Genomic DNA, 26696 nt, shown 5'->3' with positions numbered 1-26696 from the left:
ATACTCCAAGCAAAGTTAATAAAAAAATTCGTTCTATTTAACTTCAGGGTAAGCTTTTCGGGGACGCGGTAACGACGGACGCCCAGTGTCATGCTGCTAGGTGCAGCAGTCGGGGGAGGAGCTGCGCTTGTCTTTTCAGTAAGATTCATCAGTAATACGAACTCTATTAATATACACCTATTACAATTAAAGCAAAAACAGAAACTTTGTAGTTACATGGTTGTTAGCACTTTTGATAAGTTATCTAAACATCCAAAAATGTAAAGTTGTAGAAACTCAACTAAACCCAAAATGAAATAAATCAGATGGAGTCTGGCTAACTGGGCACGGTGAGCTCACGCTGCTTCTGCTCTTCTTCTACCCTAAGTGCCGCTGGGTCGGGCAGGACTAGGGAGGAGGAATCCATAACACAGGCTTTTGGCGACAGATTGGTGCGGCTCAAACCTCTCGGGGGATAAAATAGTTAACCATCTTAACTAGTTACATCACCTGGTCCTATTTACATTTGTTGCCGTTAACTCTTTATAAAGAACGGGAATCTACACACAGTGAGGATATTAAGATTCAAACACCACTTCCTGAGAAAGCGGTGTCTCATAAATATTAACCATTGCGACACCACAAAACCATATAGAAACGGAGTAATTCATTACACCTTAAAGTGAAGAGATTAGGCTATTTTATGCAAGAAAAACTAAAAGTCCTGAAAGAGAGGCAAAGACGAGCCAACTGTAGTTGCATTTATTAATCAAATATTTACTTTAAAGGTATTACTGTATCGCACAAAGGTTTCAAAAGGTCAGAGGTCACCAGAACAAACTGTGAGCAGATAAACAAAATATAGTACACAACTTAATAAAAGTAATCCGAAAAATATATCAGTGTACACGTTATCTAAGAGATACCATGACCGGGAAAAAAATAAAATGACAAAATCTCATACATGAAATTGATCAAGGTCAGCCAAACCACTGTTTTCCCCAGTAACAGTCCAATTTGTTTCAAAACTATTTTTTTTGTGAACTACAGAGGTTGATCATTAAGTGGGGATTTTACAGGAATATTTTGGTATTTGTTTTAAAAATGGATAGAAAAACTAAAAAGGAAAGAGGGTGTACCTCCCCGTAACATGTCGTCTACGGTCTGGACCAGAAGGGGGTGTACCTCCCCGTAACATGTCGTCTACGGTCTGGACCAGAAGGGGGTGTACCTCCCCGTAACATGTCGTCTACGGTCTGGACCAGAAGGGGGTGTACCTCCCCGTAACATGTCGTCTACGGTCTGGACCAGAAGAGGGTGTACCTCCCCGTAACATGTCGTCTACGGTCTGGACCAGAAGGGGGTGTACCTCCCCGTAACATGTCGTCTATGGTCTGGACCAGAAGGGGGTGTACCTCCCCGTAACATGTCGTCTATGGTCTGGACCAGAAGGGGGTGTACCTCCCCGTAACATGTCGTCTATGGTCTGGACCAGAAGGGGGTGTACCTCCCCGTAACATGTCGTCTATGGTCTGGACCAGAAGGGGGTGTACCTCCCCGTAACATGTCGTCTATGGTCTGGACCAGAAGAGGGTGTACCTCCCCGTAACGTACCATCTACAGTCTGGACCAGCTGATGTGGTTTGGGCAGATATCTACAGCTCCATGTACTGGGCACTGTATCGGTAACGGTCAGCCTCAGACGGTGAGGTGTGTGCGTCACTGGGTGGCATGACACACAGCACAAGTGGCAACACAGAACAAACACACTGATATTACCACAGGCTATAGCGCCGTGACAACACAAATATTATAAAACATACCGAATGTATGGAGTACACTGAGCATACAAAGCATTGAGTTTGGCTTTCCCCAAATCAACTTCACATAACTATTACAGCAAGAATTTCATGTTGGTTACATTATAGTTATGCATTTATATAAGATGCATTGCATATGTAATTATATCCATAACTTATATCCACATTTGTGAAAATAACATCAACCAAACTCAGACCAAATCTTATCCACCACCCAGGTGAAAATCAGGGTTGAACCAACCAGTTACAGATTTAAAAAATTCTTACCAATAAACCCTTAACAATTTGCTGGCTTTTTACCAATTACAAGCATCCGTAATGCATCGCCTGGTACGTAATATAGAAATAAGTAGTCATTAGCTCTACTGAAAGGCAAACATGCTTATAGAGTGTCAGAGAGAAAAGGATGTAAACCCATTGGAATTCTCTGGATCTTTTCCTGAATGTAATGTCATCTTCATCCAAGTCATGGGCATCTACAACAATCAGCACACCCAACACTGTCATATCTACATTGAATAAATGTTTTAATAAAGTGAGGACAGCAATGGGGAAAAGGTCTGTGTGCCTTCAGGATAAGTGGAGCTCAGCTGTGGGTTGATCTGCTTGGATTTATAAAATATAACAGAACTGCAGGTATCTGTTCTTTAGTGTTTGTGGCACTAGAAGAGATTTCAGGGGACCCAGAAGAAGAGCCACAGAACCCCTGGGTGATCTGTAGCTGTCGCTCACATGATAATATCCGTTTAGGCGAAAAAAAAAAAGAAAAAAAAACACACATACAACTGGAGTGGTTATCAAGGGTGATTACAACACAGGAAACCACGAAGAAGTGGCTGCCCATCTCAGGTTTGCTGAAGACCAGCTGGCTGGTCCTGGAGTGATGTTCTGTCGACATCTGAAACACAAGTTCAGCATTCTGATAAAGTTACAGAGCATTGAGTTTGGAGGGAAAAAAAAAATCACCTCGTTGCTAATAAGAAGTGTTGGGCTGGGATTATATAACAGAGAAGTTCTGCTCTACTGCCTTAGGGCATCTGAAATCAAATGTCCCGACGTCCGCCAAGGATCCAAAACTCAAAATAAGCAATATGACTGAGCCAAAAGACGGGAGACGGTAGTGTGACTGGAAACAGGCTGTCCAAGCAAGACTGCCCAGAAACAAGCACTTCTACGTTGGGCAACTAGCTAATTTGCTTCCCAGCTGCTGCAGAGGTCTCAGAAAGCATTTCATTGAGGTCACTTATTAAAGGGGGGGGGGGGTTCCACCAATTAATAAGCAACAGCTTCACACCCCACCCCTAACCTTGACTGCCGAAAGCTTTCGTTCAATAAAGATAGAGCAATGTACAATTATTCTGTAGATGATCAAAACTAGACAATTCCAATGGATTCACCAACACTCACAGAACTGCAAACATATCCACATGCAGTGAGAAAACCCAGATGGAGTAAATCAGTCACCTACTGAACATCACTGAAAAGCTTCTCATAAAGCCAGCTGACTGGGGTGACGTCACGGAAATCCATTCCCATCGAGCTACAGTTTAAATTCAGCCCTTAGAACGCAAGCAGTGTGATTAAAAAAAAATAAAACGCTGACAATTCATGGGATGAACACAGCGGGGGTTTCAAAGCCTTTCCACTGCATTGTTACCCTCAGGCGTCTTTAGATGTCTCTGATACTGAAACTATATATTTTCCAAACATTCCCAATTCACTATATCGGAGGTGTCAAGCCATATCATTGACGTGTTGAGTATATTCTTCGTGCAACTTTTAAAAAAACCCTCATTCCTCACAGCCCCCTATAAAAACAGTGTGTATTAACAAGAGCTATTTCCCAGTCCCGTTTCTCCATTTGCCAATTCCTGCACCGAGACAATTGGTTCATCTCTCAAAAGGTGGCATCAGAGAGGAAGACCATTAATGGTCATTCCAGAGACCCACATAAATAAAACGGCACCAGCACCCCCCCTAGTCATTTCACTGACGTACCATTAAAATGTCCCCACAAATCACCTCAAATGTAAAATCATCAGTTAAAATCTGGTACAAGTCACCAGTTTCCAATAAAAAAATGTAGTAATAAAGAATTAATGAGCGTAAAATGCAGTATTACAAGACAAATGTTTCCCATGTCAACCAGGTAATCCAATCACATCACACGGCCCTCATGACTGGCTTAAATGCCCCCTCCGTTAGGAAATTGGGTCAGATCTGGCAAATGATGTACATCCACATGCTAGGTGACCATCAATGACACTCGCTGCTGCCAGATTCTAAACAAATAATAAATAAAAAGGCTGCTTATTTTCTGCCAGTTCACCCCCGCAACCCCCAAGGAAGGGGAGTGTGTTAATCATCCCTAATGCCCAGCTGTACTCCCTCGCCCCCCCCCCCCCATTCCAACAATGACACCCTTTGAATACTGCATGTCAATATTGTCGTCACATCAACAACACAACACGCAACCACGCACGCGTGAAACACCAGAGCAGCCCGATATCAGGTCATGTGACTATCGGGCAGGAGGCTGCGGTGCGAGAAGCCAACCAAGGGGCAGCAGAACATCAAAAACACACCCCGCAAAGGCCATTAACGTCTTTGGCTACTACATTCGAAGCAAACCAAGCCTTAGAAAATGAACACCTGCAGAACAGAATGGCTCAGCCCAGAGGCTAGAACCCAAAGGATGTGGAGAGGATGCAAGGCCCCCCGAGCCCCCAGCCCCGAGCCCCCAGCCCCGAGCCTGCGTCAGCGTCTCTGGCTGGGGCTGCAGAATGCTACATATGCAGGAGCCTTAGCGCTGTTAGCTTTTAGCATTCGCCCACCGCGCTTCCTCAGTGGGGGGGGGGCAGGGTCACAGGCTCGCTGGCTGCATCCACACCCCTGCTCCAACTTAGCCTGCCCTCCACCCCAGGCGGATCGTGTCACGACGACGCCGCAAGGCCCAAAACCCCCGTCACTGGCATGCAGGTTCTGCGTGTGCAAGCATGCGGCACAGAGACTGCTCCCAGGGTCTGTGGGAGCTCGGATGGTGGTGGCTGCGGCCAAGCCCACCCTCCACAGTGCAAGCTGACCCCCCCAGAAGAAAAAGTGCCCACTTCCCCCCTCCCCACACCCACAGTTCACCTGGAAAGACAAAAAAGAAAACAGGCCAAAATCGCTTGAAGGCAAAGGGCTCTCAGCAACTGAAAACAGAATTCGGAGGAGCACTTCTGAACCAGATGAAGACCAGAAGTCAGACGTCCTGGTTGTTCTTTATAAGGAATCACGGCTCACTTGTCCAAGACACGAGCAAAACACTAGTGGTGGTCTTCACTGTGGTCCGACTGAGCTCCAGCATAGATGGAGTGTCCTTAATACGAGACGTCTACGTGTGTCTTCATGCGCTGTATCGCCACCTAATGGTGAGTGACTGAAGTGGCGAGACACTTTGGTCAAATCGGGCGAGGAGTACGTTCTGATGTTCTCATGGGAGGGACATGGAGCCAAAGTGCGGACTGATGACTGATCCTCAGCTCCCGAAGAGGAAGGTGGACTATGATGCACGCCATCGATCGCCTCTAGGTGTGTCTCCTGACAGGACGCCACGTTGTCGGCTAAAGGCTAAGCTAAATGCTGGTGGGCTACATGGTTAAAAGGGATTTAAAAGGAGGCCCGACGGGAACGCGGCTCCTCGGTGCAGGAGAGCGGCTCAGGCCGGATGCTCGGTGCAGGACGGGAGACGGGCCGGCGTGCCGCAACTGGTGGTGGGGGCGTCTGAAACACCAGCATGTAGACACTCCCTTGGCACTAGAGGGCGCCATGCTGCCCCACCTCACCCGCACGCAGTGCCAGTATGGCCAGCCAGCCATCTGGAGGGTTTAAATGCAGTTCAGGGTGGGAGGCAGCGGTCAGGTCGGGGGAGGCGGGGGTGGCGGATGGGGGTGGGCGGATCACAGCTGGTTCACAACGCTGTCAGGGTGACTGATCGACACGGAGCTGTCCTGCTGAAGCCGCTGCCACTGGAAGGTGGTGCTCTGGGAGCCATGTTCGTCCTCCTCATCCTCCTGCTCTTTCGTGAACTCCATGAAGACCTGGGTGGGGGGGGGGGGGGTTAGGCATGGAGGATCACGGGTGTCGGACCTCATTTGTGGCTTTGATGAGCACGCAGTCATACCTGCTCTAAGGTGGACTGAGAGAAGTTGTACTCCTCGAAATTGAAAGTCTTCTTGGCTGCAAAAACAGAGAGGTGGGGGGGGGGGGTGTGCGGGGGGACAAGAGTCAAGAGTGAGAACCACGTAGAAGGCGGTGTGGGGTATATGCCGGTAGCCCCCCCCCCCCCCCAGCTGCTGACTCACCTCTCTCCAGCTGGGCGAAGGAGTTAGCTAGAGATATCACATCCTCCATAGGGATCTTATAGACCATCAGGGTTGTGAAGCTGGTGAACAAGAGGCGACAAATTCAGGGTTCGTCACTAACCCCCCCGGAGTTCCCCCAACGGCGCGAATGACTAAACGCCGCGCCGTGAAGCTCCCACCTTTCCTGCCGCGCAGCATGTGGGAAGATGGCCCGGATCTCCTTGTGCAGCAGCGCCACCTGCTGCAGACCCATCAGCTCCTCCCGCAGTTTCACCTCCAGACTGTAGCCACGCCCGTACTTGCTTTTCAGGTGCTGGATGGACCCGATGCACCTGGCAGAAAGGTGGTCAGAGCCCGACCGTGACAGGACACTGAATGTGGAGCCCCTCTGCCAGACCAAGCGCACAGGGAAGGCATCCATCTTGTCTGGGACCCCAAGGTTTCACTTTCTCCTGTAACCCGGTCAACAGACCCTCCTCTGCCCTCAGATGGCGCTCTTACACATTTTATATACTACGTCATCCAACTCTAACCACTGATCACTAACACTGATCACTGTTACATCTGTCCATGATGCCGTTCTGAATCTGTCACAAATTTACTGGAAACTCATTTTGGGAATGACACTACACTGAAGTTAAATAAACCAAAAATATTACAGATTTTAAGAGTTGGAGCCATTGTGCGCCCTCTAGTGCCGGAAGAGGGTACTTCTCATTGCGACTCAGCCGCTCTTGGAGGCTCCTCCCTCACCTCAGCTGCCCCGACACCATGATAGCCACCCGGTCACACACTGCCTCTGCTTCTTCCATGTAGTGCGTGGTCAAGATCGCCCCCCGCTGGCTATTCATGAAAGCGGCACGAATTGCCCTCCTGTGGACGAGCATGGAAACTGCGTGAAGAACGAGTGAGCTCAAAAAACGGTATCGTTATTATCTATGATTCAAATGTATAACCAGGAAATCAGGCCGGTTCCGGTCCAACCGGCTTCTGCTTACCACATACGCTGCTTAGACTTGGGATCCATGCCAGTGGAGGGCTCGTCCAGGAGAACGATCTGCGGGTTTCCCAGCATGCTCAGGGCGAAACAGAGCTGTGGGAAGGGGCAAACAGAGCTCGGGACCTATAACCCAAGGGCTGCACCCGTGACCGGACCGCCTGGGACCGGACCCGTGACTCGAGGGCCGCCTGGGACCGGACCCGTGACTCGAGGGCCGCCTGGGACCGGACCCGTGACCCGAGGGCCGCTTGGGAAAGGACCCGTGACCCGAGGGCCGCCTGGAAAGGACCGGACCCGTGACCCGAGGGCCGCCTGGAAAGGACCGGACCCGTGACCCGAGGGCCGCCTGGGACCGGACCCGTGACCCGAGGGCCGCTTGGGAAAGGACCCGTGACCCGAGGGCCGCCTGGAAAGGTCCGGACCCGAGGGCCGCCTGGAAAGGACCGGACCCGTGACCCTAGGGCCGCCTGGAAAGGACCGGACCCGTGACCCTAGGGCCGCCTGGGACCGGACCCGTGACCCGAGGGCCGCCTGGGAAAGGACCCGTGACCCATGGGACCTGCTCTTGCACGCAAGCGTAGTGAAACACTGGTGCAGCAAACCGTACCGCTCTGTGACAGCCGGTCACGCACCTTCCGTTTGAGGCCGGCGGTGAGGTGCTTGGCCTGCTTGTGGAGGTGCTCCTTCAGCTCCAGGGCGTTCACCATCCTGCAGGAGAGGGAGAGAGCCGCCCTGTCAGTCAGAGAGCCGCCCTGTCAGTCAGAGAGCCGCCCTGTCAGTCAGAGAGCCGCCCTGTCAGTCAGAACACCCAAAAGGCATGGGGATGTCGGTGAGTCCGCGGTCGAGCGCCTACCGCTTGATGACCCCCGGGATGTCGTCCACCCGGAGCCCCTTCACGGCGGCGTAGATCTCCAGGTGCTCCTGGATGGTGATCCTGGGCCACAGCGGGTTCACCTGGGGGCAGTAGCCCACGTGCTCCAGCGGATTCTCCACGGGCTGGTACTCTGTGCTGTAATCTCCCATCAGCACCTGCAGCACCAACAGGAGCAGGTGGAATCAAAACCCAAAGATGTGTTATATCTGATTTCTGTCCTGTTGGATGTCTGAGGCTCACCTGTCCAGCCAGTGGCTCCGAGTCCCCAGCCAGCATGTGCATCATGGTGCTCTTCCCAGCCCCGTTGGGTCCCAGCAGTCCAAGGACCTCGCCTACACAGACAACACCCCTCCTTTAGTGCTGCTCTGCCACCTGCTTCCTGCAGGGGGCGCCTGTCAGACACAGACCTTTGCGGACGCAGAAGGAGACATTTTTGATGGCCACCTTCCGTCGCTTGCTGAGGACAAACTCCTCCCAGCGGGTGTGGTATTCCTTCCTCAGGCTGCTGACCACAACCACGGGTTTCTGTAGGGATCAGAGAGCATGAGTGAGCATCTGCGCGCACACACACACAGACACACACTCACAGACACACACAGACACACACTCACAGACACACACACACTCACAGACACACACACACACACACACAGACACACACACACACACACACAGACACACACACACTCACAGACACACACACACTCACAGACACCGGCACACACCTGCACAGACGCAGACACACATACACAAAAAGACATTTCATTTCCTTTGGCTAATTTTCAATTTACAAACTGCTATGTAATCTGTGTACACACATCTGATTAAACGCATTCAATGGACAGACAGTTATTCCAAAGAGAGCTCCCATGTTTTATTATATTGGTTTGTTCCTGGATTAATTAGAGCTACGATAATGCAAATCAGACAGCGCTACAATACAACTCGCCAGTCACTATTTAACTGAGGCGTGAAACACATCATTGTGTTTTACGTCACTGGTCAGCCATAACATGACCCATTTCAGGGAGCCCCCTGACCAGCTGCCTTGCAGATTTACATCCAAAGATGATGTTGTTTTCCTTCTCTGTGACAGAGTGAGGTGGAGCAGTGGGGGGGATGGGGTACAAGCCTGGGTTCGAGGCACCCACCTCCTCACAGAGCTGGCAGGTCAGGGCTTCCTTCACCCGCGCCTTTTCCACCCTGACATCCTCATCCTCGTTCTCAAACTCCTCTGGGTTCCTCTGCATTTTTCCCCTGGACTTACCAGAGATCCTGCGGGGGGGGGGGGGGCAAGAGACACACTGGCTCCTTTATGTAGCAATGTCTAAAGTTGAATGCTAATGATTGGCATTTGTCATAACCCCAGCCCAGACTCCACCCCCGATGCAGACCCCCCGGAGCAGACCTGCACAGCTGGTCGTTCTTCATGGTCCTGCCGCCGTAGCGGACCTCCAGCCAGCGGAGCAGCAGGATCAGCAGAATGCTCTGCAGGTAGGGCTGCGGACACACGGGACGCGGAGGATCATGCGGCGAATCACATGGCATGCAGCGGGGGGGGGGGGGGGGGGATGTAACTGGGAAAGCAGCTGTAGCCAGTCGTACAAGCAGTCGGGGTTACGGGCCTAAGGGTGACATCACTGACCACAAAATCTGAGCCGCCGACCTTCCGGTCACGAGTCCGAACCCACAAAGCCACACAACACCACTGGCTTATGACCAGGCTTTTAAATATGTAACGCGACCCAGAAAAGGCAGCTTGTGGTGGGGGAAGACAAGGACAAGGAGTGACACCCAGGAACACGCCAATCAAAGTCACTCAAGCAGTCCGACCCTCAGGCAAAGTCCCACCCACTTTGCACACGAGCCAATCAAACAAACTCTCTCACTGACCCGCCTGTATCCTAGACACACCCACTGCGTGCACCTGGTACGTCCCCAATCGTGCAGATTCCACACATACAACCATTTCCTGACCATCCTCGCGGGTTAAAAGCGTGCAGGCCTTCCGGCTGCCGATCGCACAGCCGGGTCTGCAGGTCCGAGGCCGAGACTCACCGCCATGACGGTGACCAGCAGATTGTTTATGAGGAAGCCGTTGTAATCGTAGCTGACGTTGGCGAAGGTGGTCTGGGGAGCAGCAGCAGCAGAGGAAGAATAAAAACACAGACGCAAGGTCAGGGACGGCAGGACCAGGCCGGCGAGCTCGGCGGGGAGGCCAGCGGCCACGCGCAACAGCGCCTCACCCTGGTGATGTAGTTGAGGCAGCCCATGAGAGGGTAGAGCGGGTTCAGTAGGCAGACGGCATTGTGCAGCAGCCGCATGACGGTCATGCCCTCGCTGAATGACGACAGCTGCACCACGAAGGCCGAGACCACGCACACCTGGCACACGCGCACACGTGTCACGCACACGTGTCACGCACACGCCCCTCACAGCAGCACCGTGTGCCGTACATGTGCCGACCGGCTGCCATTGACAGTTAACTCAGTACTGCAGCCATTAAACTCAATACAAGCTAAAATCTGTGTTCCTCCCGTTTATAGACAGCAAGATAAGACAGGAAGGTTTTACCATTTTTTACTTTCCGAAGACAAAAAATGCAGACTCACCATCATGCAGAGCACGGAGAAGAAGTCGCGGTTACTCTGGACCCGGGTGAACATGAATGACACCACGTAGGTGAAGAGCACCATGGCCAGGCAGTAGCCAATCAGGCACAGCGTCTGGGGGAGAAGGCAGCCAGTCATCTTCCTCCATGGTGTAAAGGTTACGCAGGGTTTCTTAAATTTTTTTTGAAAAGCCAACCAAGAATATAACCACTGGGAACCTTCAACGCTGACCCTCCCCCACCCACAAAATCCCTCAACAGGCCCCGCCTCCAGCACACAAACCCCACCCCCTGATACTGACCACCGAGACGAGTGCTTTGGGGTAGATCAAGTCGCTGGAGTGGAAGGCAAACAGGGTGCTGGTCATGCAGACCAGGATGAGGTAGTAGAAGGGCACGTCCACAGCGGCCTGGCCACACCAGTACGCCGAGGGGGACAGACCCGAGACCCTCAGTGTCGAGCGGCACCTTATCTGGGGGGGGGGGGGCAGTCTGTTACAGCAGGGTGACGACACCGTGCCCCAGGAAACAACACTGTACGCAGTCATCCCCGTCCCTTCACGTTCCTACTTCCTACAACCCGCTACGTAGCAGTACGACGCGGTGTCAGGTTGTGGTCTGGACCCGCGCAGCGTGGGTGGTCACCTCGCGGTCGCGCGTGTGGTCCATGGCGAAGTAGGCAGGCATCCCGGCCGCGAGCATCCCCAGCAGCATGGCTTCGATGTAGACCAGCGTGTACGAAATGGAGTCCGGCATTTGCTGGGGGGGGGGGGGGCAACACAGAGCACAAGGCGGGGGGTTATTTTACAGCTAGCACGCAGACTGCAGCTTGATCACCCCCTCCCCCACCAGGGGAATATAGCCCCACCTACAAGCCCACACTCACAAACTCAAAGGGTTTGGTCCAGGTGCTGATCTGGCCGCTTCCGTTGAAGCCCCTTAGGAGGGCATTACTGAGGATGTTCACCAGCATGGGCAGGGAGTGCACCGTGGTGCTGTTGAACGCCAGATAGTACTCGTACGCCTGTGGGCAAAACAATACCAGTGATCCCCCAAGAGCACTGGCTATAGCCATAGGGGGACTGCATTTCCCAGAATCCACTTTGTTCTCAGCACTCCACTGTCATGTGACCTTGGCCTCAGGTAGAAGGCAGGAACAAATCAGCCAATCAGCTGGTACCGGACAACATCCCAGCCCCTGCACTAACCTTGCTTGATCCCGTCACGTTGATGGCGGCGCTGTGTGGGGCAGCGGCCACATAGTCCACGTTCTTCATCAGCTCCACCTTAATGTCCTGGGATTCCAGGTTGTGAATGAACCCGGAGATATCAGAGTCTGGTGGGAAGGAAAAGATGTGCAGTCAGGGCGGGGCGGGCGCACCCAGTCAGCTCTGCACGTGTCAGGAGGCGGGAGCGGAACACGTGATCCGCTGAGCAGCAGCACGACAGACACCCCAGAGAGGCCACGGACTCACCTGACGAGTTCTGCACCAGCAGGGGGGTGGCGTACCTCCGGGCGGCCTGGTGGCGGCGAAGCAGGTAGATGGGCAGGAACTGCCGGTCCGGGGGGTGGATCTGGATGTTCCCCGTGATGAGGGACAGCGCCAGGACCGAGGCCAGGAAGATGGCGAACAGGGCCAGGCTGTTGGGGGCCACAGGAGGCGAGTGTTACAACACTAACCCCCGGCGCACGGCACATGGACCCCCGCACCATTCCCACACCCCCCCCCTGCCAGGGCTCACATGTAGATGACGGACTTCTTCTCACGCTGCAGGTTGAGGAGGTGCAGCCTGGCCACGGTGCGGAACTGCTGGTACCAGAGGGCTCGGCCGCGCAGCGCCTCCTGCTGGCCCTCCGAGAAGGTCAGCAGTCTCTGGTCTATGTCGTCCAGTGAGGAGGCGTCACCCTCACTCTCTGCGGACTCCTGGTTAAACACGCTGTAGTCTGGGGGGAGGGAGGGGGACGCTATAGCATGAAAATTTACACACTCAGCTGTGTTTGCAGGCAAGAAACCACACATGATGACCCAGTCTGCCCCCTACTGGACATACAGGGGAAAACAGCCACCGGCTCTCCTGAGATGCTACACCTGCTGCTGTCCCTACAGCTTCATCTGGAATATTCCAAGGCAAACAACAGTGTCATTTAAACAGAAAAGGGCCCCAGCCCTATAATGAGGAGGTTTCTTTATACCGAGAAGCAGTTAGTCTCACAGAGTGCAGTGTCTCACAGAGTGCAGTGTCTCACAGAGTGCAGTGTCTCACAGAGTGCAGTGTCTCACAGAGTGCAGTGTCACACAGAGTTAACGCGAGTTGAGTTCCCCCCCCACCCTCTGACCTGCTCTGTCCACCTCCGCTTCAGCTTCCGCTTCTAGCCGCAGGAAGACGTCCTCCAAAGTCGTCATGGAAACGCCATAGTTGGCAATGCCCAGGTCAGGCCGGCAGTCCAAGTCAGAGAAGAGGTCTGCAGATGGCAAGGGAGGGCGACGTGTGAGACCGCGGGCAGCCAGAAGGGGGCGACGTGGCACTGAAAAGCAGGGCCTGTCATCCCACAGACGGGCGACGGGAGCGACGCTGCACCTGGAAAGGCATCGACGCTCTCGAAGGGCAGCGTGTAGGTGAGCTCCGCCTCCTGCTGCCGTGCCAGCTGGGCCTTGGGCACGTGCTGCCTGACCAGCGGCGTGATGGCATCTGCCCGGTAGGCTTCGCTCACTGACATCCTGGAGGGAGCCAGCGTGGGGCGGGGTCAGAGGTCACCAGGGCAACAAATTTCAACAAAACTAGTGGAGGCTTTATAGGAAGAAATTAGACAGGTGACTTATACTTCCTGTGGACTGGAAACCGGCTCAGAATTTAAATATTAATTATAACAAAGACCTGAGGTGGTAGCCGACCCCACACTTGGTCTTGAGGTACAGGGAGGATCCGACGCACTTCAGCTGGCCCTGGGAGATGATGGCCTTGCGGTCTGGAGGGTCAGGGGGCGGGGGGTGGAGGGCGTAGAGAGAGAAAGCATCAAGGAGACATTCGCGCTGGACCATCAGCCACGGCTGCCTATTCCTACACTCTTAAAGAAGCGAGAGCGAGATCAGGATTTGAGCCCAGAGACTCTCCGCGTTGGGCTTGGACGCTCTGGCGGGAATGGGGGTGTTTCACCTGCCAGGATGTCCGCCTCGTCCATGTAGTGCGTGCTGAGCACGATGACCCTCCCGGCCCGCAGACTCTTCAGCAGGGACCACACCTGGTGGCGGGAGCAGGGGTCCATGTTGGCCGTCGGCTCGTCCAAGAGGAGGATCTGAGGAGGAGAAGGCGGACCTTAACCCTTAACGTCTGCCCCATGGCGTCTCCCCGGGTACCAGCTGCTCCACCTCAGGCGTGTTACCTTGGGGTCCCCGAGGATGGCGATGCCCAGCGACAGCTTCCTCTTCTGCCCCCCGCTGAGGTTCTTAGCCTGAGCATCCATGATCTTCTCCAAGTCCAGGGCCTTCAGCACCTTGCTCACCTGGAAGTGACACGCGTGTTAGGTGCTGTGCTCCGACGCAACCGATTGGTGCCTGACCGCTCATGTGCTTCCCCAGGTAACACGGGTTCACAAACACATGAGAACACACCCCCCGATGGAAGATCAGCGCATTACCAACACTCAGCAGGACTATCAGGCAGCAAAGCCATTTGGGAGAGGGGCCACTAACGTCCAGCTACCAGGAGGGACCTTGCAGATGCACCTTTAACACCTCAAAAAACAAGCCCCTGCGCCCTATGCTTAGGCTTGGGGCGGAAGCTGCCCCAGTTGCCTTTGTCCTAGGGTTGAAGCTATGGTTGCCCCACGACACCCCCAACTGTGCAAAGTAAATCTCCCCGGATGAAACGGACATCACTCACAAAGCCGCACAGATATGAGGATGGAATCACAATCTTCCCCAGGTCCAGGACTTTTGGGCCGTTGTGAGGTATGTGAGGTTCTCCTGCCCACAAGGGGGCGCCCTCACCTCACGGTCAATGTCGCTGGCCGGGATGCCTTTGATGGCAGCAAAGATGCGCAGGTGCTCCTCCACGGTGAGGACGTCGAACATGATGTTGAACTGTGGACAGACGCCCACCAGCCTGCGCATGGCCACGCCGTCCGCCATGTCCGACACTGACGAGCCGTAGATGGTGACCGAGCCTGTGACAGAGGGCAGGAGCTCTCAGCACCCGGGGGCACCCCCGCCATCGCCCGAACCCGGGTGCACCCTATCGTCTCTGGGGCATGCTCGCGTGTGGCGTGGTCCCTCACCTTCAGTGGGCGGGCAGATCCCACAGAGGATATTCATGAGGGTAGACTTCCCCGCGCCGCTGTGGCCCAGCAGAGCTGTGATCTGGCCTTCGTAGATGTCAAATGTGAAGCCTTCAGATGGGGGGGAGGGGGGGCAGAGACTTTTAGATAAGCAATTCAAGGGCATCTCAGAATGTCTTTCTGGGTAATGCCACAGTACAGCCACCCAAATCAACTAATTCGGCCAATGAGCAGTAAGAGAGGGACGCAGGCTGTTTATCATGGGAGCACGCACTCACACGGGGGGGGGGGGGGGGGGTAATCGAACCCACGACCCGAGAGGCGTGATACAAGACTGCTGCTACCACAAGCCATCTATTGTATCTCAGCACAATAACCCCGAAAGACGAGTAGTCAGTCAGGAACGATCATCTGAGCATTTACACATCCGGAGATTTAAAATGACATACATGGGAGGTGGGACACGAATGGGAATCCCCCCCCCCTCCCGACCACAAGCAAAGCAGCCTGAGGGCAGAGTGTGATGGGCAGGGGGTGGGCGGGAGGAAGCATACCGCGCAGGGCCTCCACCGTGGCGTCCTTCTCTTTATAAATCTTCTGGATGTTGTTTATCCTTGGGGGGGCGACAAAGAGAAGCGTATCCTTTGGCATCATGATATCATGTGCATTTCTTGAGCAGATACTTTAATCTAAAGCGACATACATCTGAAAGATCAGGGTCAGCCAATACTGGGATTGATAGGAGGCTAAGGGCCCAGCAGCAAAATGAGTCTGTCGATCATAGGATTTGATCCAACGACCTTCTGACCAGAAGCACGGAATCACCCCCGGCAAGGATATAGAATTACGAGAAACTGACCAGAATCACATTCCTCGGAAGTGACCCAGCAGTGTAAACCGACATGGCAGCGCTTCAGGAGAGCATGTGGGCGCGGAAGAAGCGGGCAGACGATGACGATCGCACAGACCTCACCGCTAACAGGCTAACAGTGCCTCAGACTGCTAACTGTCATGTTGCTGCTTGAACCAGCTGAGCAACACACTCCAATACAAGACAAATATACAGTAAGAGATACACACAGGTCACATGACAGCTGAGACAGGAGAAAACTACTGGAGGAGCTTTTGATAACGCTACTGCATTATTAAATGTGTTTATACTTGTATGTGTTAAAGGACTCTTCCCTCTCAATATGTGTTCTAATTCAGCAGAAGTGGTTTTGTAATCCTATAGTGTGATTGTGATCTCTATCGCAGCATTTCCTCACTAAAGAGCTCGATCTGAACAGGCTTTAAAAATTTTAAAATTAAAAATTTGACCTAGAGGTCAGACCCGGTACTACACCCTTCTCTTAACCAAAGGTGGAATCACTGGAAGCGGAGAGGGTTAGACCAGTATCACACCTGATCACTTCTTTGCCCCTGAACTCGGGGGAAACTGGCTCCACGGAGTCGCTGAGGACAGGGCCGCCATTGACCTCCCCCTCGAACACAGAGGTCAGGTCCGCGCACCGCTTCCTGCGCCTCGACCAATAGGACGGCTTCAGGAAGAAGAAGAAGGGCCGGCGCATTCCGAACTCGCCTGTAGGATGGGGGGGGGGCCGGGGGGTTAGTGTCACCAGGCAGCTTCCCATACACTTATTCAAAAACGACTCGCGGGATGGAACCGGGCCGGTCCGAACACACCAGGCAGGACCTGGTCCAGGTAGACGGCGAGCTGCAGGTAGAGGATGCAGTCCAGCAGCAGCATGAGCAGGGGCACGTAGAGCGGGTGCGGCCCGTTGGCCAGCGTGGAGAACACAGCGCCGTCGCCCTGCGCCTCCAGGTCCACCACCTGCCGGGGGGGGGGGGGGGGGCGGTTAGGTTAAAGGAGCTGCCTGGCCTGAGACCCGCGGCGAGAGCGGCCACAGCGTCACCTGGGCGACGCCGATGGAGAAGGCGGTGGGGGACAGCAGGCAGAGCAGCCAGACGGCGTCCTGAGGGAAATCCTCCATCAGCACGGTGAAGAGCGACAGGCAGCCGAAGAGCACGGTCAGCATGGAGCCCACAGTGCTGGCCAGCTTGGGCTTCTTAAACAGGGGGGTCAGCATGAAGGAGAAGAAGATCTGGGGGGGGGGTTATCGCTGTTAGGACACGTAAATGGGGGGGTGAGCCCACACCAACATGCTTTTGGGCATGATTCACATTTCACGAGAACGGGAAGCGGCCCCCACATCACTCGTGCGACAGTGTAACCCAAGATAACACGCGTCTGAAGCCTCCCCCCCCCACCAGTCCAGAAGGTTCTACATTTCCTGCTCCATCTGAGCAACCAACGCCTGCAAATTATCTGAGCCATAAAATAAAATGTGATAAGACACGAGAGTGCAGGAGCGAGTACGGCCCCCCCTCGACGGCTCAGAGCGCAAACCAACGGCCGAGCTGTGGCCGTCTATGTCCGTGAGACGATTCAGAGGGAAAGAAATAGCCAATCAGACCAACACTAGAGCCACTATTCACTATTCTGATTGGTCGATTTTGTACTTCAGCCTTAAATTTAAGTATACAATTACTTAGTGCTAATACCGCGCAATTACACTGCGAGCAGAAATATCAGGCAAGAACTATTACTGGTGATAATTTTCAGCGAAACTTAGGCAGATATGAAAGAGAATTATGAAGTTTGTTCCACCAAGTAAATTTGAGAAAAAAATGTTACATTCATCTGGCACAAAGAAAAATGAAACAAAAACACTTAGTGTGCAAAATTATTTGGCAAACTGGACTTTTCTCTTTACCACCAAATAAAATAAACTTAGTTATTCAGTCCAAATAAGGAATAACAAACTACTGGGTGTTCTATACAGTCAGCCCACTTCACCAAGCTGAATGTCCTGTATAGGACACCTTTCTAACCAGTGACCTCCATCAGCCTGTCGTCCAATGAACCAGTCAGCCTTTTGATTTGGTGACGTCCCACATCGGCTGAGGCCTCCAGGAGCCTCCCAGACGCGGCTCTGAGACGTGCACTGAGCCACACTGGTAAATGTCACACCTCAGAAAGGCCCAGTAGTTCTCAATGGGAGCAGCTCATGTTTCAATCACCTTCCAAGCCGTTCTTAGCCAATCTGTGGAATCCTTTGACGCATGGGAAGGAACATCGTGCTGCATGAACATCACAACCTTTTAGAAAACAGCTGACGACTTCATGTCTTAAAGAAATTGGCAGAAGATCCTCTAGTTAATTTTTACACCATATAGGAGTTGTAAAGGTCCGGCGGGTCATGATAACTGCAGCCTGCACCCCCACACCTTGAAGGTGTCCATTTGCTGACCCGTCCACCTGCTCCATCCAGTCACCCATCTCATACACCCATGAGAGATATGCGGCTTGAGTGCCGTCGTGTGGGGTAACGTTTCAGGTTCTCTGACCGGAGCGTCGCCACGCAGCTCCTGCACCTGGTACTTACACAGATTCCGTTCAGTTTTGAAAACATGGTGGCACTTCGATCTAACGAGTGTTTGTTGGTCACCGCTTTAATTTGACGTCCATCTTTGGTAGTTAATTTGCATCTCGCTCTCTGCTCACTTCTTCCATCGCCTTCGACTGCTGGTCACAAAACGCTCGACTGTACAGTTATCACATTAGACACGTTCTGCATCCCTCCGACTGGAACTTTAACATTTTCTTTTTGCGCTCTGTCTAAGGTCCTTTATCAGTCCACTTTAGTAGCAAGAATAATTTGCCTAATAATTCTACACAGGTAAAAAAAAATCCAGTCTCCAAAATAGCCTCAACCACCATCCATTCTAAACTGGAGAGTCGTCTGGACTGAAAAGATTGGTCTGAAGTGAAGATGCAGGCAAAATCCACACGCAGCGTAAATGTCAAAGAGACTAACTCCAGTTTAATCACCACAGCATCAGCGGCTGTCCGGAGTAACCGCTCCCCACTAACGACTAAAAGCGACGCAACATGGCAGTCAGTAAGAGGGCAGAACCACACTCACAGAGGATATCCCGTAGAGGAAGATGAGGAGGAAGACAACCAGGAAGTTGCTGTTGGGGAAGAGAGCGGTATAGGTGGCGATGATGGACATCAGGACGGACATGGCTGTGACCAGGGCTGTGTACAGGAGTCCCCAGGACAGCCTGTGTGGACGGACACACACACACACACACACACAATCCGGCACCATTAGACTGTCAACCACAACCTGGTTCCTGCTAATCCCTTTTAAATAAACTAACGAATTCAGTTAATATGTAATGGAAAAACAGCATTAATGAGCGTAACCCAGACTGACCAGAACGCAGAGTCATAGAGCCCCATCATGGTCATGGTGTCTTTGAGGCGGCGCTCCTTCTCAGCCGCCACGTTGACGATGAGGAAGGAGACGAAGGGTGTGAAGGCCAGCACCAGGTAGATGGAGATCAGCGCGTGCGGAAAGGTCTGCACCTCCACCGAGCCCGGCTGGCCCATCATGACCACCCGCAGGTCGGACATCTCCCTCCAAACCGACCTCTTCGTCTGCATCTGTGAACGCAGCCGGACGGACAAACAGAGCGGTCACACCACCAGCAAGGAGCCCGGCGAGGGAGCTCGTTTAACTAACGAGAGGCGTGATTGTTCATTACATTAAGCCTAAGTGGGGGAAAAAAAAAACCACAAAAGCCTTCCTCTGCTAGCTGATAAAGCACAGAAGCCTTCCTTCCACACTCATTATATAAGAGGTTTATGGGTAAATGTGGACAACAGGGAGGAAGGTGACCTCTGACCTGTATGATGGCCGCGTCGATGAGAGCCTGGAGGCGGACGAAGCCGGTGAACCAGTAATTTGCCGCCCGGCAGTGCGCAGTGTAGGAGAAGCAGCTGGCTGAGGAGCGACACACAAGCATTTAGTCACAACACCGTCTGCATTTTTCACAAGAAAATTATACAAACTGTTCCCCAGAAAAAATCCTGAACGACGGAGAATACACAAAGCCCCCCCCCCCACTAGTACAAAGTGGTTTTTCCCACCAAATTTCGGAGCTATATAAAGGGACTCCACTCAGAATAAACAGACTTCTGATGCCGCTCTGGGGGGGGGGGGGTTCGTTCACGGCTGGGCACCAGCTCACCGATGGACTCAGTGAAGTCGCTGGGGAGGGGCAGTTGGCTGTGATGGAAACGCAGCCGGTACGACATGTTGTCCAGGAAGACCACGCCCACCAGGTTCGACGTCTCGTGCAGGCTGGCGTTCTCCAGGTCCTCTTCGGTGGAGAACATCTCCAGGTGGTCAATTTCTGCAGGGGTGGAAAGTCAGAAAAATGTAAGTGCGAGGGACATCAATGACTCACTAGGCACATTCATGGGACTGAAGAATGTTCTGGGCCCATTGTCTGCCTGACTCATCGTAATAAGTTTCACGCTTACTCCTCTGGTCTTCATTTCCCTGCTTACTAACCCTATTCTCCAGGCACCTCTGCACAGCCGAGAGGCACAATATGAAACCAAGCCGGGCATCTGATGGTGCTCATGCAAGCCCGCGGAGATGATGTTCCTCAGACCTGATCGTCGGTGCTCAGAAGACCCGAGACGGTGCCTGCAGCTGAGGAGGAAACTCACGCAACTCGTGGGCCACGTCCTCCATGATCTGGCTGGTGACGTTGCTGATGGGAGTGTATCCCAGGCACTTAAACGTGGGGTAGAAGTGTCTGTCCAGCTCCATGGTGCTGATGTCCTCATAGTAGATGTGTGGGTTCAGGATGCTGATGAAGATCAGGAGCCCCAATAACAGCAGGGGCAGGATTAGCTCCTGAGGGGGGGGGGGGCGGGGTGGAATGGGGTGGGAGGGGCACATTGTGGGACGACATGGCCAAAAAAATGCAACAAAAATAAGAATCTGAAGATCGGAGAGGCTGCACCCACATGGGGGGGTGGAAAAAAGAAAGAAAAAACAAAACAATGGCCAGCATTTCTTGTTAAGATTCTTCACGCTACAAACTAAGGAAAGACTGAAATCGCACTTTCTGTGTCATACTGGCGCAAATTATATTAACTATTCACAGGCCGTGCAGCTCGGAGCACGGTGTGGACCAGCTTCCTCGTCGCCCAAGGTCTGTCAGGGCTCCTCCGGCACAGACCCTCCTTTGCCCCCGATACACGGAAGCGGTTCTCCTGTATAACGTCCTCATAGTGAAGGAGGACCAAAAGGAGCCCTGAGACCCAGGCTGAGACGTCACACCTGCATGACCCGCACTGCAGGAGCCCCATGGAGATGTGGACCAACAAAACTCCACATGCTGCTCTTGGCTGCGGCCTCCCTTGGCTCGAGCCCCTTTCCTCCTCCCCCCGCCGATAGTGACGGATGACTTTGCAGATGTCGGCGAGTGACGGCATTAGCCTCATCGACGACACCCCCACCTGCTGGGCACCAAGCCCCAAAGAGTCCATCAGCCCATCCACACAAACCATCAATCTGCAGCCCCACCCCTTCCTATGGGATGTACTGCCCGCTTTCAGCAGGCTCTGCATCCTCGTCCCTGGACCACACCACTACGGTGTCCCTAAAGGTGTGGTCCAGGCGTACCCATAATCCCACTCTTTGAGGAGCAGGATCCTGTAAGTTGTAGGGGTTGTTCACCAACAACAGGGTACTGACCGAGAAAATGAAGGGGATTCGAGATCCTCACAAAGACATTTGTGGAGTCGACCGACATTAAGAGGCTTAGGGCTGAGAGGACACAGATAGGGCAAGAGGAGCAGAATCTTTATGCTTTTTAAACCCTAATGCTGTCACGGGGAAGCATAAACACAAAAGATATTCAAGACCATCCAAATGCTGAATGGGAGAACCACAGGCATGTACCAACCTCACTCGATCAACAAAAAGTCAGGTAAAAGCAAGATGTTCCACTCAGCGTGCAGGTCAAGGTGTCATGATTGTCCTTCCAGGAGAAGGTCATCTCCTTAACTCGGTGGTCCCATCAGAGACCATTGTCCCCATGACCTGCCTTCCGAAGCTGTCAGTCTCCATATGGTTTCCTCAATGCCATTACCTAACCACCTAACCTAGCAGCCTAACCACCTAACCTAGCAACCTAACCACCTAACCTAGCAGCCTAACCACCTAACCTAGCTGCCTAACCACCTAACCTAGCAACCTAACCACCTAACCTAGCTGCCTAACCACCTAACCTAGCAACCTAACCACCTAACCTAGCAGCCTAACCACCTAACCTAGCTGCCTAACCACCTAACCTAGCAGCCTAACCACCTAACCTAGCTACCAACTCTGATTTTCTGTGGGCTGAAGCCACAGAACTGCTTTTACCTTGTTATAACCTAAGAGAGCATCTTGCCGCTAGGAGTGAGCACCATCTACCTCGTTACGGAAACACCAGCGGGTCACATTACCCTCGTATTACAAGTCAAAGGTTCATTACAGAAAGCAGCTACAGGCCCCGTCGCTGCTGATGCTACAAGGGAATGAAATATGGTTTTATCCCAAGCAGCGTCAGACGCTCCCTGGAGCAACTGAGGATAAGGGCCTCACTCTGGGGGCCAACGGTGACATCACTCTGCAGAGCGAGGGATCTGAACCAATGACCTTCTGATCACAGACACAGCGACCTTATTTGTTCTGGTAAATTATCCAGCTGTATAAATAGGTAAAGCTATAAGTAAACTTATGTACCAAGTTTAGCACTGTTTAGTTATTTGAGGTGTGTGTTTCTCTCTTTTGGACAAGTATGTAAAACGTAACGAAGGGGAGATAGTAATTTGTCTATTTAAAGCGGATTAGGTCAGTGCTTTGGCCTGTCCGTGCTGAGCAGCAGAATGTCTTGTGACTGACCACGGTCACGTGACAGGATTATCACGAGGGATTCATGAGACGATCACGTGCCCCGCACCCCAACGCCACTTGAACACCAATGACCCCCCAGAGGAATGGATACTCGCGCAGGACGATTAAAAATGCAACAGAACAACAAAAGGTAAAATAAAAAAGCGCAGCCCCGCTTAACAGACAAAACAAAGACACGTGTCGCGCGCTGCGCTGTGTTACGGGCTCCCAGAAATGCAGCCAATCCCAGCATCTTCCATCACAGCGGCTTGGCGGGAAAGGCGTGCCTCCGTGGACGTTCCCGACAATCCACATGGGACAGGAATTCCCTGGAAATCTGCAGGTGCGGTTTTCAGTGAGGCCCTACCCTCTGACAGCACTTACAGCATAACTAAAATTCTTCGACATTTTGAAAAGCCCAGCCTATGACTGGCTGTTACACTCTCAAAGGCAGCCATCCATCCATCCATGACTGCTTCTCCAGGGTGACGGTGAGCCTGTCCCCAGGAAGCACAGGACACCCCAGACGGGATGACAGTCCGTCACAGAATCTCCCCATCATCAAGAAACCAAAACATGACAAGGCTGCCACAGAATCCAGACATGTTTGGGGTAATATCACGCACTGTCTGCAGGTAAGTACAGTCTAAACCAGTCTCCCAGCCCAGTCCTCAGGGACACACAGACAGTCCATGTACTGGGAGCTGGGAAGGAGCAGAAAAGGTGGACCACCTGTGGACTGGGAAACACTGGTCTAGACACTTCTAGGGTCTGATGAGATTCTCCAAGGTAGAAAATGGTCACTTACCCCCCCCCCCCACCACAAAGGAAAACTAGATAAGGACTAGATAAAGCCACAGTTCCACCCCCTACAATGCCAGTTTTCACAGCGTTAGTGACAATGTCTGATAAATTCTTTTCTCAAACACAAACTACGCAACACAGAAAACCTCCCGATATAAACAAAGTGATTCACACACAGATACAGGAGGCAAATCAACATATTCAGACTGGCAGCAAATGACTGTGGGCTCTTTCAGATGGGCGGTGTCACTTCTGCACCTGCAGGCTCTGCTGCTTTGTCCTCCATTTGATCAGCAGGTTCTTGTACAGCAGGCTCCTTGTCTGATGCCACAGGCCGGCATCTCTCCGGATTACCGGCAGCATTCTGCCAGCATGCTGGGGGGGGGGGGGGGCGTGGAGGCGGAGGGGAACCATTTCAATTACTAGACAAGTAATAAGGTTCTTCAGTTCTTAAAACAATTAATTTCATTAGCATTTAGATAAAACAAAATGCATGCACACTTGTAGTAGTAATGCTAAATCGATTTCTTCGCAATAAATGAGTTCTAAGGCACTCATACATGAGTCACATTAGGATTAAATTAATAATCGACATGTTTCCAATTGACAATATCAATAATATCCAATTACAAAGTCATATTATCAAAATAATACTAAAAGACAAGGAGCGACTGATTTAGAGATATAGTCATCTAAGCCATCCCTTGATCTTCAGCTCTGTGTGCGTTTAAGGAAAGGCATCCCTTCGACATTTGCATGGTGATGCCGGTTTTTTAATGCATCATATTAAGTTTACTTAAAACGACATATCACACTTAAAAATGTGACACAGAGCCATAAAGAAATTTACAATTTCGTTACGTTTATGTGACATAAAACTGCCAAATATGGATATATATAAATAATGTAAATCAATGTCATCGCATTAATAGTTTTTTTCGATTTGTTTGCTTATTAGTCGGTTACAAATAAATAAGTTAAATTATTATTTGCATGAAACTACAGGCACAGTATTAAGTATACTTAAAATAGACACACTGAACTAGGAACTGTGTAGAAACAGTGACACTAAATATAACAACGGGTTATCAACTTATCAACTTACGGGTTTCGTATTTTATGTCCCACGCAGCAAAAAATAAAAAGTAAAAAAAAAATGTAAAAATAAATAAATAAATAAAAATCCGGTTGTGATCGTTAATCAGTTAATTACCTTCACAGCAACACCAGAAAGCTAGCTAGCGCACTTTTAAACGTGAGAAACCAACCCAGACCCCGATCACGATATTAAAATGCCGACCAAATCTGAAAAATAAATATACATAAATTGCCCCTGCTTCGGTGCTTGTAAAATATATTTATGTTAAATATCAACCCCGGACTCTTCTGCATGCTGGCCAGCCATACAAGCCAGGCACCTCACTTTACTCCGTCCTCAGAAGACGTCTTTTTGGTTTGAATGCTGAATTAATCAGAATATTGTCATTTTGCCCCTAAAAAAGCCCAAATTACAGACACTAGCGCCTCCTAATCGCCCTGGCCGTCAATGTCTTCCTCCTCTTCTTCATATAAACACAGCAAACAAACCCGTCACGCAACCCACTCCGTACGTCGCACTTCCGCTCCACATCAAGCCCCGCCCCCGGACACCGGCGGCTACGACCACTCGCCAGCCGCCAAGGAAATACTGAGAACATGATTGGTCAAGCTCAGAATGAGGGCGGCGTGAACCTATCCCCGGGTCGGGCGTCACTCATCAAACTTGACAGTCCGTATGAAAGCTGACGGGGGTCCGGCTGTTCTTCTAACGCGGTGAATACGCACGAATGCCATTTGCCACAATCCTGTAGCGCAGTAATATGGATGCCTGTATGCAGGATGATATGTAATATGTAGCAGATTGTAGCATTGCGTCATAATTAATATATATGAGTGACAGTATCCATCCTGTAACCAATCAATTATCCTGGTCTAGGTCACTAGCCATAACCCAGTAAGGTAAGGACCATGTGCTAATACAGAATACTGCCACACCATGGGCCACCTCAGGAATGAGCTGTGTGGCAGATGATAACGATCAACGCCACACTAGTTTGACTGGAATGGTGTGAATTTTTTTTCTGGTGGCTAGAGTGCTAATCTGGCCACCAACCCTCAAACTTTCCCCTTAAAAGCTGAAAGACCTGTTTGTAGGGCTGGATATATATTAACATCATACCCAGGCCAAAGCAGTTGCAGGTTGAGGGTCTTACTCAAGGGCTTAATGGAATATATCACTCCTGGCATTCACGGGACTCGAACTGGCAACCTTCCGATTACTGGCACATATCCCTAGCCTCAGGGCAGCCACTGTAACCCAGGTTGCATAATATTATATAATCCATTGCATGTCACACATAATCAGACTACTGAAGGCTGGATTTAAACACCCCAACAGTCCTTTTCACTGATCCTCAAATGGCTAATGGAGCCCCAAACTTCACTTATGTGTTTTATACAACCTCCAAGAGCTGTCAAGTGAATGACAACGCACATCCAGTAATACTTTCCAGGATAACACTGAGTACTTGGCTTCCCTGGAAGTAACGCCACACCTTGGCCCGACATTCATAATAAAAAGAAACTTGTGACAGAGCAAGAATCGTAGCCGCACACAGTCTGATTTTCAGATTTATTTGGTTACAAAACATGTACAAAACAAAGTGTAGAAAAAAGAACCAGCGAATCTCTAATTATAAAAGCAGGTGAAGATTACAGTGTCAGAATGGGAGATGGAGGAGAATGTAACGGTGGGGAAAAGCGAGCATGATGCAGAGTAAGGGCGTGACACCCAATTCCATCCAAGAGGGCAAGTCAACAGGTATCTGTCCTACAGGTATGACGTTTAAGGGTCACCAAGTCGCATCTTCAGAATGAATCTCTGCAGAAGGGATGCAGTAAGATTGACATACATTGTCATAAAATCATGGGTTAAATAATCCATTCAAACCCTTGTCACTGCTAAATCAATTCAGGTAACTATAAGCGTATGACGGAGGCGGTTTATCAGTGCACCAGGCCTCTGATGATGTTCTTTCTGCTTTTCTTTGTCTACATAACTAGTTCTTATCCCACCAGATATGAATGGCAGGTCTGAACCATCCTCATAGTTAATTAAAGTCTTAGCAAGCCCTAG

General features: G+C 51.5%; 1 protein-coding gene across 1 annotated transcript; it reads right to left on the bottom strand.

Moving 5' to 3' along the window:
- Positions 1-726: 726 nt before the first annotated feature.
- Positions 727-25154, bottom strand: abca5 (ATP-binding cassette, sub-family A (ABC1), member 5). The gene is made up of 39 exons (XM_023816933.2): positions 24627-25154; positions 23780-23896; positions 20497-20686; positions 20010-20174; positions 19665-19762; positions 19193-19422; positions 18896-19037; positions 16823-17011; positions 16593-16740; positions 16311-16488; positions 15461-15519; positions 14907-15017; positions 14620-14795; positions 14013-14132; positions 13787-13925; positions 13508-13598; positions 13211-13350; positions 12969-13094; positions 12374-12575; positions 12106-12272; positions 11839-11966; positions 11517-11654; positions 11276-11389; positions 10933-11103; positions 10632-10745; positions 10266-10403; positions 10078-10149; positions 9428-9519; positions 9171-9294; positions 8427-8544; positions 8260-8351; positions 7999-8174; positions 7778-7853; positions 7144-7238; positions 6899-7018; positions 6325-6477; positions 6146-6225; positions 5965-6020; positions 727-5881 (listed from the first exon to the last, which is right to left on the bottom strand). Exons 2-39 carry the CDS (start codon positions 23882-23884, stop codon positions 5741-5743), a joined length of 4974 nt encoding a protein of 1657 aa, XP_023672701.2. The 5' UTR covers positions 23885-23896; positions 24627-25154; the 3' UTR covers positions 727-5740.
- Between the last annotated feature and the right edge of the window lie 1542 nt (positions 25155-26696).

This window comes from Paramormyrops kingsleyae, chromosome 5 (assembly GCF_048594095.1).
Source record: "Paramormyrops kingsleyae isolate MSU_618 chromosome 5, PKINGS_0.4, whole genome shotgun sequence".
Taxonomy (NCBI): Eukaryota; Metazoa; Chordata; class Actinopteri; order Osteoglossiformes; family Mormyridae; genus Paramormyrops; species Paramormyrops kingsleyae.
Note: the sequence above shows the minus strand (reverse complement) of the source record. Positions and strands in the feature narration are given on the sequence as shown.

Bases quoted from the DNA above. Each gene is read 5' to 3' on its own strand.
- abca5 (XM_023816933.2), bottom strand. From the start codon at position 23,884: ATGCTGCCGGTAATCCGGAGAGATGCCGGCCTGTGGCATCAGACAAGG. The intron at 16,741-16,822 runs GTGACGCTGTGG...CCCCCCCGGCAG, and splicing joins TCTCCATCGGCGTCGCCCAG to GTGGTGGACCTGGAGGCGCA. The intron at 15,018-15,460 runs GTATGCTTCCTC...CCCCATCTGAAG, and splicing joins CACGGTGGAGGCCCTGCGCG to GCTTCACATTTGACATCTAC.